Genomic DNA, 14172 nt, shown 5'->3' on the forward strand with positions numbered 1-14172 from the left:
ACGTAGGCTCTGTTGAACCCATGCTCTCTACAACAAGCCACCCCCTATGTAGGCCATGGTGCAAGGAGGGGTAATCTAATAACTCACTAGTATTGGGCTAGGTGAAAGCAACACACCTTCACACATATGATAAAGTTAAGTATCTCCTTTCCCAACTTAACCTAGGACTCCACGATCTCTAGATGCCTCCTATATAGTTAGCAAAGCAAATAACGAAAGCGCTTCCTTGTTTTACAATCCCTTGATGATTTCCCCACCTCTTGCTTTTCATGTGATGGGTATCCAAATTAGCATATTTTTAGCACCCATCCAATACCTTTGAGCACACCCTTTTCCAATTCCATGCCATTTCATCACCATTTTTGCATGCAAGAATGAATTGTTGATTAAGGTATAGTTACCTTTTGATTATGCCATTTTAATGTATATTATTGTCTATTTAGGGAAGAATTTGCCTCCTTGTGTTAAGTTGTGGAAACTTATAAGAAAATACTTTAGACAAGTTGTACAGGGACAATTTTTGCGATACTTATAGTGTTGTTGCAACGACAACTTCATATCACTACAATGCAAAGAGCTACAACACCCCTATGCTACTACAATTCCCACAGGTTGTAAACATGCCTTTGAAGCTTTGAAATCCAAAGTATCCAAGGCTTCTATTATGACAGGGCCCAATTGGCCCCTCCCATTTCACATATCTACAAATTCATTGAAACTGCCATTAGAGTAGTCTTGGGGCAAAAAGAAGAAAATAACCCATAAACAATATACTTTATCAGTACAAATATATCTTCCGTAAAACTATTCTATACAGTGACATAAAAGTAGTTTCTTTCTATTATACATATTATCAATAAATTTCAGCATTACATAGTAGGTTATTTCGTGATTTTACACACTAACCATGTTGCCATTAAATACTTAATGAATACATCAATAAAAAATTGTAGGGTAACTAGATCGTTGTTATTCCTATAGGAATTTGACAAAACCATATTAAACAAACTAGGGAAAGATAATGTAGTGGCAAACTTTCTTTCTATACTTACAACGAATGATAATGAGTCACCTATAGAAGATCTTTTTCCAGATGAGCATCTTTTTGCGGTATTTACTAACTGACCTTGGTTTATGGATATTGTTAAATAATTGGTTACAAAAAAAAATCCCCATCACCTATCTCCAAAGAAACGACAAAAGATCATTAGGCAAAGCTAGAGATTCTCGTGGATTGACTGATGTCTCTTCTACATAAGGTTGAATCTTATCATTCAATGATGTGTATAAGAGCATGAGATCTATGACATATTGAAATCTTGCCATGATATCGTTTGTGAAGGCCACTTTGTAGATAGGAGGACAACATACAAAATAATCCATCAATGGTAGTACTAGTCTGCCATCTTTTGTAATGCCAAGGAGTATGTAAAGAGATGCAACAATTGTTAGTGCATGGGAAGACTGGTACTATAAAATGAAATGCCATTGCAACCACAAGTAGTACTATAACCCTTCAACAAATGCACCCTTGAATTTGTTGGATTAACTAATCCTCCTCATTGTAACTCTTACATCTTAATATGTATAGATTGTGTCACAAAATGAATGAAAACCAACGCATTCTTGGCTGCAATTGAGTAAGCAATAGCAAATTTTCTCCACAAATAGATCTTCACTGAGATCAGGATACAACAGAAAGTCGTCACCGAAAGAGGAACACAACTTACTTCAATCCTAATCGGGGACTTAATGGACACATATAAGATCAAGCACATGGTTACAACATCATACCATTCATAGGCCAAAGGATAGGTATAAAGGACAAACAAGATCTTTGAGGCAATAATAATGAAGACTGTTAGATTGCACCTCAAGGACTGGACAAACTTACTTCCTGAAGCTTTATTGGGCTACCAGAAAAGATGGAGAGAAACTTATGGCTCTACTCCATATGAATTGGTATATGAAAGGAGAGTACTTTTATTGATAGAGACATAGATACAAACCCCAAGAACAATATTATAACTTAGGATGGACTTGTTTGGAGCATAGAAACAAAGACTCCTCTAGATTAATGAATTAGATGAAGTTTGTCAATACTCCCTACACCAGAAAATGATGATATAGTATTAAAGAACTTAGTGGCTTGACAAATTCACAAAAGAGAAGAATCTCAAAGCTAGAGACTGGGCCTTGTCGTTTGATTCAAAGTTCAAAGATTTCATAGGAGAATTGTGTACCCAATGGCTTGGATATTATGAGATTAATATTGTGTATGACAATGGGTCCATCAAGCTCCGCACCATCAAAAAATAAATAACTCCACTAATGGCGAATGAACATAGGCTTCAGTTATACCACAAACCCTTTTCAAAGGAAGCCTTCTCCAAGAAGGTTAGTGATTGATGGTCAAATAGTAACATGGAGATTATCCAGATGGGTGGAATCCTTGCCAAATGAATCATTCCTAAATCCCATTTCTATATTAAAAAAAATAAAAATAAAATAATAACAATAATAATAAATAAATAAATAAACTACTCATGAAGACCCATAAAAGGGCACACTTGGGCACATGCCATGTGAAAACTAGGTCATATGGCACATGAGATGTTAAAAATAATAACCTAAATGCTTCATGAATAGAAGGGTACCTCATGGTTTTGTGATGGTTATGGTAGGAACCTCCTGCTCATGAAACATGTAGATTTTTTATATCTATTGAGTTGCCAATAAAACATTATAAAATATTGTTTTGCAAGGAAATGTATGACACCCTTGTTGCAACACTAGTAGGGTATGGCTAGAACATTGTTTGTTGCAACTCCAATTATTGGTCACTGCAACACCCATGCAATGAAGTGTTACAACACCTTGTGCTAGATACAACCAATGAGGATGTTGCAACACCCTCAAATGAGTAGATTTCCCAACAAATTGACAAACCCCTCTAGATCAATGCGATGATCATTGTTGGAGAACCAACCTAGCACAAGTGTTACAACATGCCTACTAGTGAGGATGACAATTGTGTTTGTGTATGAGGTGACATCATCAGGGAACGTTGGATGTGACAACCTACCACTGTCATCTTGGAGGATAACTCACAGTAAGCATAAAGGTACGTGTTTCCATTTATGTAATGAATATCATTAAATAAACTGACCAAATTTACATAAAAAAGATTGCATTCCACCTCCCTGCCATAACCAATGAAAATGACTTATGCCATTACCCCATCATTACCTTTCCTTTAATAAAAACTGATACCAATGAACCATGTGTGTGAATTGTGAAATTGATAGTTTGCCTAAACATTGAGCAGAGAAAATAAGAGGTTCACTAAATCACAAAGACACCACATAAACCCTTATGTTGCAGGATTATGAGAGCATATGGGCATATTTTGAAGCCAAAGGTTGGATCGACTATGTTGAGTTACTACAAGATTATGATGATGATGTGGCATTATAATTTGTACTCAACTATTAAGATGATCAGAATGTGGTAAGAGGGATAGTGGTATAAGTGGATGAAGATGCATTTGCAACAGTGTCTAGACTATAACAAATTGGGGAAGATGGTATTTTAGGAGGAAACCCAAGCAAAGACTAATGAAACAATTCCTTGAACTAGGGGAGGCTCTGATGAGAAATGGAAGTGATTTTGACAAAAAATCTTTATCAACACCATGGATAAACGTAACTCTTATTGTCTAGAGGTACTTCACCTATGAGAGGCACTATGGAGTAGTGTATTAGCATCATATAAGGATATTTTATTACCTAAGGCATCAGAGTTTAATTAATATTCCATGCTTTTTTGTGGAGGGCACTTCAATAGGTGACAATCAATGTGTGAAATTCTAGTAGGCCCAAGGATTCCCTATCACACCACAACTTGATCAAAGTTTAAATAGAGCATGTCATCCAACAAGAGGGTTGCACCTGAGATGGAGTAGTGAGAGCACCAAGGGTTGGAATAGAGATACTAGTTGTATTACTAGTTGGAGAACCACCTTTTGCAACTCCACAAGTTATTGTTGTTACTGCAACATCAAGAGAATCCTTTGTTCAACTCCCAGAGGGCATGAAGTAGGGGCAAAGATTGACATGCAACCATAGGATACAAAGGAAGGAGGAAGCCATGACATCAACTTAGAAATTACAAGCAATAGACCTTCAAGGAAAGGGAAAATTTCTCATGCTACAACACATATTGAAGAGGAAAATGCAACCCCTCCTGCGACATGGAAACTAGCAGGGTGGAGATTGAAGAGGAAATTAAAATCCATCCTACAACATAGAAACCAATAGGGGTGGAGATTGAAATTGAAACACCTTCTACAACTCTAATTGTAGAGGAGGCGTATATTGTAGCACAAAGTGAAGAAAAGGTGAGATATCATGTTGCCACACAAAAACCAACAAGGGTAATAAGGAAGAATAGGGACCTTTTGAACCACAAGAACCAACAAGCATAATTGAGGAAGAATAGGAATCAGTTGAACCACAAGAACTAGCAAGGGAAAACTTGAGAAATTGTTGTGTTGCAACTAAGGAGGAACCAATAGATGAAGAATGCAGATTTGTATTATAGATTCAAACTGCAGATTATGATATGCTAAATCAATTGACTTGAATCTACTCTACTCATCAGCATAAACAAAAATTGATTGATGAAATCACGAAGCAGAAAAGGAAGAATTTCAATCACACATAACACAATAATCTTATGGGGAAAGCCTCAACTAAAAACCCATGTTATATATATATAGATAAACAAAAGATCTGAGAATAAAATACAATGCTTGTTCAACTCGAACAATCTCTGCACAAGTACAATCTCACTCCCTACTTCACAAACCAGCTCAAGCCAATACTTATCCAAATCTGTTGCTTACCAAGATCCTACTTCCTTACATTATTCCCTTGGGAATTAGCCCATATTTAATTGGGAAATTCCTCAATCATAATTGCGCAATCTATCCATAGGCCTTCTTCTTATTGCATGCACCATCTATTTAATTTAGATGAGTTTACCACTGATAATACTTTTTCCTTGAAGTCCAATCTCAATTGTGTCTTTCTCTAATCTAACATGCATGAGTTAATTATGAGTGAATCTTCAATTTACTGGTTGATCAGTGCTAGTTACACCCCACTACTGGATCTCCCACTAATTCCTCCGTCAATTGGAACTAGTTTAACTGAATTTAACTTGGTTAAACTAAATTAAATAATTATAACTCAAAATAACTTAACTTAGGCACCTAAAATTTAGGAACCACTCTACATGAATCTAGATAAACTCCCAACTCGAATTAACTAAGCCAACTATGTCAACCTAACTTATTTAACTCTTACAAGTTGCTATGAAAATTACAATTACAATTTAATTCCTAATTTAATTCAAGGACAAATTAAATTAGGATTTTTCTTGATGTTATTTTTTAACAATTCTTGTTGTTATTTTCAACACTCCCTCTCAACAAGAAAGGAATTGAAATCTATCTCGATCTGGTACCTTTGGAATGTTCTGCATGCAACACTTGTCATTGTTGTTGTTGCTACTGCAACATCTACAACCCAAAAAAAACATCCAAACAAAATAAACTAAATCAACTGTGTCTGCAACTGTCTATTGGAAAAACTGTGTTGTCGTTGACTCTGCTACTAAGCATCCTGCTATGCCGTCAACACTGCTATGCACTCCTTGGTATTTGACTGACACTGATCCTCCTTCTACTGAATATTATGGGCCCTCATAGCAAGGTAATGATCCATGAGACAAAAAACACCTCAACAGATCCTGCCCAATTTCTGAAACTCTTAGACTAAGGTTTCATATCGCCCCACCTCACACCTAGAGGTATGGTTGCATCTGCTCCCTTTTCCCACTTGGATCGAAATTCCCCCTTAGTGGAGGTCTCTGCTTGAGTGGATGTCTCCATTCGGTCTCCTTTATGATTCTCCAATGGTGGCTACTCCACAACTTGTTGAGGTTTCTTATGAGGCTGCATGTTGATAGGTAATTCATGCTCCCTCTCAACCACCGAGTCTCTAACCTTTTCGTTTCTCCTCAAGGCTTTGCATGCATGAGCTAAATTGGATCTACTCATATTGTTGTTTTTTTTTAACAAGAACGGTTATGGTGTTTCATTATCTGCTTGGCCAATGGCCACAAATTCTGTTACAAAATGAGGAGCGCTTTCCAACATGCTGTTCTGCCAGAAGGGGAATGGCATTTTCTCTTATCCTTTTCCTCTTTTTACATTTTTCAAAATAAACTTTGAATGCTAATTGTCCTAGATGGAAAATGCAGACAAACTGATTTAATAATAAACAGTAAAACATATTTTTTCATGGGATAGGAGACCACAGAGAATCTTCGTTTCTGAGGACGGTTCCAGCTTCTAGGTGGGCAGCAATATTTGCTTGGGCGTCTGCTGCTTTGTTGTTTGCTCTTAAGACATGAAAGTATGTCAAGCGAAGCGATTTCGAGATACTTTTGATTCTGTAGAGAAGCCTTGCTAGATGCAGATCAGAGGGGTTGGAGTTGGTCACCACAGCTCTTATAATAACTTGGGAATCGCCGAGAATGTTTGCTTCCCGAATTCCCAGCTCCTTGAGGAAGATTACCCCTTGCAAGAGGGCGAGAGCCTCGGCTTGCATGCTTGATGTATGACCAAGCCCCCAGGCAAAGTTATGAGAAGAAATATTGCCTGGCATGATAATGTGACCACCTGCCCCAGCTTTCCCAGGATTCCCTTTAGCTGCTCCATCAAAAAAGAGAGAAGGAATTAATTGATTGGACAGCCATTCCTGGAATTCAATCTCAGTTTTTCTGATTTGCCAAACTTCCAGTTCTGGAGGTGGCCTTCTTGGTTTATGGAAGTTAATCTTGAAGGCTGTTCCCAGCTCTCTGTCCTGTTGGCTGAGGTTTGAATCGTCATCTATGCCTTCCAACCACTCACTTAGTTGGGACTTCACTGTATTAGCTACTATTCTGTGATCCTGAGCTTTGTCTCGAAAAATCCTCCTGTTCCTTTCTAGCCAGATCTGCCAACTAGTGAATTTTGGCAAAGCGCTCCATGCTGCTCTGATCTTTTTGTTCTTTGGTTGAGCACCTGGGTATCTGTCCATCCAACCTGCAAACAGCTCTTGAACTGAAGTGGGGAAATTAAAATCAAGATGCCAATTGTCCAGCAGATCTTGCCAAACAGATTTAGTGAAATTACACTCGATCATTATATGGAGAGCGGTTTCAAAATTTGATTTACACATGACACATCTGGATGGTCCCTTAAATCCTCTGATTTGAAGTCTGTCCTCGGTAAGAATTTTTTGGTGGCTAACAATCCAGCAAAAATGGTCGATTTTTGGTATGGACGGGAAGTTCCATATCCCTGCCCAGGGAGCTGGGTTGGGAGGGACGTTTGGACGCTCTAAGAACTTGTAGTAACCCTGTTTGACTGTGTAACCAGAGCGACTGTTTTCCCAGCCTCTTGCATCCTTTCTGTTGGCGTGGAGGGGAGCCAATCCATGGAGATGAGCTTTGAAGTTAGTCCATTCATTTTCCAGATCGCTGGGCACTGGCAACCGCTTCCAGCCCGTCCAGTAATTCTCTGTCCATTCTGACAGATCCCACAGCGTGTGTATGTGCGCTGCCTCCATCCAATTTCTGAGCGCTGTAAAATTGCCTGCGTCTACCAAAGGGGGGCGATTCATTATTTTGTCCTTCCAAACCTGCGTTTTCTTACCATTACCGGGAATCCAATGGGCACAGCTGTTAATCATCGGCGCGATTTTGCTAAGGAGAATGCTGAGATGCGATCTGGTTGATTCTTTGGGGTGGTCTAAGCACCGGAGCCTTGGGCCTCTAAAATACTTTTTCCAAAGCGCAATCTGAGCCCAGCTAGGATTCGGGGCGATAATTTTCCATGCTAGTTTGGCTCCCATAGCAAGGTTTTTGGCAAACAGATCTTTGAGATTTAATCCTCCTTCAAGATAAGGTTTTGTGACTGTATCCCAGTTGATTAGAGAGAATTTCTTGTCATTATGCTTGCCTCCTCTCCAAAAAAATCCCCTGATTAATTCATCCATTTTTTTTATAGTTCCCACTGGAGCCAGAAGGACCGCAAATCTGAAGATCGGAAGGCTGTTGAGGACCGCTTTGATGAGCACAGCTTTGCCAGCGATGTTAAGCCAAGAGGAACCCCAGGAATTCATCTTCGATTTGAATTTATCTATGAGGGGATTCCAGTCTTTGCTTGTCACTTTCTTGTTGAAGACTGGCAGCCCAAGATACTTGAAAGAGGACCAACTATTGGAGGCAGAAAATCCCAAACATCTAGCTATGGAGGATGCAGTGGAAGCAGGAGTATTCCAACAAAAGATCTGGCATTTCCCCTTGTTTAGCTCACTGCCTGAGATTCGACAGAAGTCATCCAATACTGCTTTGAATTTGATGGCTGATTGAAGAGTTGCAGCTCCCAGGAGAAGAGTATCGTCAGCGAAGAGTGCATGATTGATGCGCTTCACTCCTCTTGCAATGCACAATCCGTTAATAACATGATCCTGCTGCTTTTTGTTCAGATAAAAACTAAGAACAGAGGCTTGAATGACAAAGAGGAGGGGTGAAAGAGGGCACCCCTGCCTCAGCCCTCTAGTAGCTTTGAAAAATTCAGCGGCCCTTCCATTCACTAGAGGAGCAATCCAGGGCTCCGCAATACAGGCTTTTATCCACTTTATAAAGCTTTGCCCAAATCCCATTTTAAGCATTACATCAAACAAAAATTTATGATTAACACGATCAAATGCATTCGATAGGTCGAGTTTGATGACCATACCTCTTTCCTTACGATGCTGACTGGAATGGATTGCCTCCTGGACCAGCACGAAATTGTCTACTAGCTGTCTGCCTTTGATGAATCCCCCTTGATTGTCCGGAATGATTTTGGGGAGGAATCTTTTCAGCCTGTTTGCTATCACTTTGGTGATCACTTTGTACCCGATGTTGCATAGAGAAATTGGGCGGAATCTGCTGAAGGTGTTTGCCCCCTTTTCCTTAGGGATGAGAGCTAGGAATGCCGAATTAGTGCAGCCTCCAATCTTCTGACAGTTCTGTGATTTCTGGATCATTTTGATGAATTCCTTCTCAATAATCTGCCAACATGTTTGTAAGAATCTAGGGGTGAAACCGTCCGGGCCCGGGGCTTTATCCGGATCCATGGCGAATAGAGCCTCCTTGACTTCTTTGGGTGTGATTATGCCTTCCAGAGCCTGATTGATTTTGGGTGAGATGATCTTAGGAACAGCATCTAAGAGGCTGAGATTATGGTCTGCTCTGATATCCTCTCTGTACAGATTCTCAAAATGCTCAGAGGCTGCTTTTTTTATGCTAGCAAAGTCCCTTAAAACACTGCTTTCTTCTTTTATTTCTTTGATAGAGTTCCGGCCTTTCCTAGCTTGAGCCTGCTTGTGAAAAAAGGAGGTATTCCTGTCTCCGGATTTAAGCCAAAGACTTCTAGATTTGAGTCTCCAATACTCTTCTTCGGCCAGGCATGCTTTATGAAAGTTTTGCTGAAGCTTGGCCTCCTTTTCCAGGTCTTCATTTGAAATATCAGCTGTTTCTAGCTGGAGGTGATGCCGTTCCAGATCTGAGTGAGTTTTTTTCCTTTCCTCAGCTGGATTGGGCAAGGTCCTGGCCCAATTTTTTAGCATGGCTTTCACTCTTCTGAGTTTTTCTTCCCATACAAAGAAGGCAGAGCCCTTGACTGGGCTTTTCCAGCAGTCTCTGACCTTATCCATGAAGTCTGCCTCCTTGATCCAGAGAGAGCAGAATCTGAATGGAATAGGCCCCAGATCCGGAGGAGTCAGTAACTCCAGGCTGATTGGTTTGTGGTCTGATGTACTGTTGTGCAGGATGCGCGATCTAGCTTCCAACCCAATGAGTAGGAAGGAGCTTTGAACCAGGAAGCGGTCCAATCTTGCCGCTATGTGTCCCGGCCCAGCCCTTTTGTTTGACCATGTGAACTTGCCGATGGTTGGCTTAATATCGATCAGGTCCCAGCCTTGCATGAGATCCTCTACTGTTTCTCTTGCTGGATCCCTGACAATACTGCCTCCTCTCTTTTCTGATGGCAGGAGGGTGAGATTGAAGTCTCCTGCAATGATGATGTTCTCCAAGTCTTCCCGGTCTGCCAAATTTTTTATGGAGTCCCAACATAATTTTTTTTCACCTGCATTATTTGGAGCATATACATTGACTAGACTCATAATTGTATTAGATTCTAGATGATGCAACTTTAACAATATCCAATGAGTATTTAGGGTTTTAGAGATGAGGGAGAACTTATGAGGATTCCAGAGCGACCCAAGTCCTCCTGAAGCTCCTCGAGCCGAAGTTGCATGCGCGCCATCTTTTTTCCAAAACTTTCTACTTGCTTGGAGGAAGGATGATTCCTCCATCTTAGTCTCCTGGATGAGGAGGATGTCTGGGGATTCCTGCCTTATCAGACTTCTCATCGCCTCTTCCTTGACTTTGGATCCCATACCCCTACAGTTCCAGGAGACAATCTTCATTACTTATTTTTGTTGTGGAGAGCTCCTTTGGAGCTCTGGATTGGGGCCTTCTTCGTCTTCGGAGTTTTTGATAGGAGTTTCTCGAGCGTAGGCTGGCTGCCCTGGAGCTTGTCTTTGTATGTTTCTTGTTCCCTTTTTTCTTTTGAAGACATTCGGCCTCTTGTAGATCTTCTGGGGGTGGATTGTGATTCCCCTATTTCCCCTTCTTCCTCCGACTCGTCGGATTCATGGGTTTCCTCCTCGTCTTCAGATGTCTTTTCTTTGGGAATCTCTGGTTCACTTTTAGATTTAGTCGGGGAGACTTCTTTCGGGATTTCAGCATCCTGGGAAACTATGGTTTCTGATCCCAGGATCTCATATCTGTTTCCTTGACTTTCCATGGGTTGCTTCTGAGCAGGCGCTGTTTGGGGTGTTCTGATGTTAGCATTAGCGGCCTTCCTGGAGGTAGTTCTGGATCTCTTCACCTGGTTCCATCCTTCCTCTTTCCCTTTATCTTCAGCCCCTTTGGCCGGGCAGTCTCTGGCGAAATGTCCATAGACTTGGCACTTCCGACATTTGAATGGCAGCTGCTCGTAGTCAAGCTTCTGGATATGTGTCCACGGACCCACCCTTATTTTGACAGCTTCAGGAAGACCAACCTCCAGATCCACCTCCACGCAGATTCTGGCACAGTCATACTGGTCTCTATTGTTGGCCGTATCAATGAATTTCCCGAGGGTGTTCCCGATGTGCTTTAGGGAATCCCAGTTCCAGCAATGGACCGGAAGATTGGGGAGTCTTACCCATACTGGGACTGCTGAAGGCACGTCCATTGCCGGATCGAAATCTGGCGTCCATTTGTTCAGGTATAACCCTTGAGGTCCCATGAAATATGGTCCATTTCTGAAAATGAGATCTTTGTCTTCTTTTTCTGAGAATTCGAAAAGAAAGTATCCTCTTCCAAGAAAATAAGAAGTAACCTTGCCCTGGATCAACGGAGCCCAGTTTCTGGAGACCCAGCTCTCTGTTGATTTAGGAGAGGGCCAGAGACCTGTAAACTGACCCACTAGGGCACGTTCCGACAACGAAAGGGCTACTTGGATTGGACCTTCGGGAGGAAGGGCGATCTCAGGGATGTCATCGAGCCTTTTGACGAACTTTGCGGCTTCCACTGCTTTCTTCTTGGGGAGCGAGGCCAACAAGGATCTGAAGGCCTCAGCTGCAGAGGGAGGGGGAGGGGAGGAGGAAGATCCCGGGGGAGGGTCCGGATCTTCCATGGGGAGCCAGCTCTAACCGCAGCTGGAAAAGGGGAGAGAAGGGCGGGCAAACGCACAGCTCTAACCGCAGCGGGAAGGAGAGAGAGGGGTGGGCAAGCGCAGGGCAAGAGCACCCACGCACAGCCACCAAGGATGGGCCGAGGCAGGGCGGATCCGCAGGGGCGGACCACGCAGAACAGAGCCGAGCGCAGCAGCAGGTCCCGACGCAGAAGGTTTGGCTGGAATCCTCCTCGATAATTACTAGGATAAATTATTTATTAAAAAAAAATTGAAATGGTTGATATGTTCCATCTATTGCGGGCTAACAACAAGATGGTAGCCATATTGTTGTTGCTACTGCTCTATTTCTGCTTCCGCACTGCTGCTACAACTACCTCAATAATGAGTCTGATCTCCCTAGATCCTGAAGTACTAGCTTCCACAGGGCTGCTCCCTCTAAGTCTCGATCTCCTTGTGGGAAATATCTATGCTCCTTAATCTACCAATATCAATGATTACAACTCCCTTTTGTGTGACTAAACATTGGCTCATTGATCCGCCCAATAGTAACCTTCTAGCTCCATTAAGAAGTTTGCACATAGGATCTTCTAGATCTACCCTGAACTCGAGCTCCATCAATCTACAAGGACAACTTCAAATTATTCTCTTATATTATCATTTCAGCTTTGATACCATGTAGGAACTCCTTGTAGATTCAAACTGTAGATTGTGATATGCTAAAACAATTGACTTGAATCTACTGTACTCATTAGTGGAAACCAAATTTGATCGATGAAATCACAAAGCAGAAAAAGGAAGATTTTCAATCACACATAACACAATATTTTTTTTGGGGAAAGCCTAAGCTAAAAACCCCTGTTATTTGTATATTGCATTAAACAAAAGATCTGAGAAGAAAATACAATGCTTGTTCAACCCGAACAATCTCTGCACAAGTACAATCTCACTCCTTGCTTCACAAACCAGCTCAAGTCAATACTTAGCGAAATTTTCTTTTTGCCAAGCTCCTACTTCCTTGCGTTATTCCCTTGGGAATTAGCCCATATTTAATTGGGAAATTCCTCACTCATAATTGCACAATCCATCGATAAGCCTTCTTTTGATTGCATGTACCATTTGTTTAATTTATATGATTTTACAACTGATAGTACATTGTCCCTAAACTCCAATATCAACTGGGTCTTTCTCTGATCTGACATGCATGAGTTAATTATGAGTGAATCTTCAGTTTACTAGTTGAGCAGTGCTAGTTACACCCCACTACTAGATCTCCCACTAATTCCTCCATTAGTTGGAACTAGTTTAACTGAATTTAACTCAGTTAAACTGAATTAAATAATTACAACTCAAAAGAACTCAACTTGGCCCCCTAAAATTTATGAACCACTCTACATGACTTTAGATAGACTTCCAACTCGAATTAACTTAGCCAAGTAAGTCAACTTAACTTGGTTAACTGTTACAAGTTACTATGTGAATTATAATTACAATTTAATTCAAGGACAAATTAAATTAGGATATTTCTTGATGCTATTTTTTAACATTTATTGTTGTTATTTTCAACAAAGAATATGTTGAAACATAGGTGCAAGAAAATGTAGTAAGTTAGTAGATTAGGGTTTCCACTCAGAGACTAAAGAAAGTTTATAAGCCTATGAAGGAGAAATTGGTAGGTGTATTTTCTCTCACACCCTTGTATTCATCTATTATTGGGAAATATAGAACTTTGGAGAGAAATAATATAGAATTGCAAAATAAAATCAACTTTTTAGAAGATAAACTTAGAGAAAATCAATCCTTTGAGGGACTAGGTTGCCTTAATTAGGTAGCAAGCTTCCTTGACGTAGACGATAAGGAGGAATCTCTTCCTAAAATAGGGGAGACAATGCAAACATAAACACAGAGAAGAAAAACCTAAGAGAGGGTTGTCGAAATGGAGTATGAAGAACCTAAATTCTTAGAAACTGCCATTCTAACATATCCTATTTTACTGAAGGAACAAGTTATTCATGTAAACCTTCAAGATAAATATGAGAAGCGCAAGGAAGAGAGGTGGAAAGGAGTGATTGCCTATAAAGCATGAATAATTCATATCAAGGAGCATCAAAAAATTGTTAGAAACCTCGTGGATAGATAGGAGGAATACTTAGAAGCCCACTGACCCAAATGGGATCAATTTAGGAGGCAATGAATGAGGAGATCAATAAAACCATCAAACTCTAGAAACAAGTGGACAAGGTAGAAATAAAAAATATTTGACCTGGGTCGTTGGTAGAATTTGCATCTAACTGTAAGGCTCCTTCCCTTATGCACAACATGTACTCATA

General features: G+C 40.6%; 1 protein-coding gene across 1 annotated transcript; it reads right to left on the reverse strand.

Annotated features, from left to right (window-relative positions):
- Positions 1–6365: 6365 nt before the first annotated feature.
- LOC149201723 (uncharacterized) lies at positions 6366–11401 on the reverse strand. Its single transcript, XM_089401340.1, has 2 exons — positions 10870–11401; positions 6366–10246 (listed from the first exon to the last, which is right to left on the reverse strand). The coding sequence occupies exons 1-2, from the start codon at positions 11399–11401 to the stop codon at positions 6366–6368; spliced, it is 4413 nt and encodes a 1470-aa protein (XP_089257466.1).
- Between the last annotated feature and the right edge of the window lie 2771 nt (positions 11402–14172).

This window comes from Pinus tabuliformis, chromosome 2_1, assembly GCF_031772625.1.
Source record: "Pinus tabuliformis cultivar Carrire ecotype Pingquan chromosome 2_1, CPIR1, whole genome shotgun sequence".
Lineage (NCBI taxonomy): Eukaryota > Viridiplantae > Streptophyta > Pinopsida > Pinales > Pinaceae > Pinus > Pinus tabuliformis.

What these genes read in the sequence shown, in the direction of transcription:
- LOC149201723 (XM_089401340.1), bottom strand. Translation starts at nt 11,401, where the DNA reads ATGGACGTGCCTTCAGCAGTCCCAGTATGGGTAAGACTCCCCAATCTT. An exon ending in CTCCCCGACTAAATCTAAAA is followed by an intron (nt 10,247 to 10,869) that starts GTGAACCAGAGA and finishes CAAATAATGCAG; the next exon opens with GTGAAAAAAAATTATGTTGG.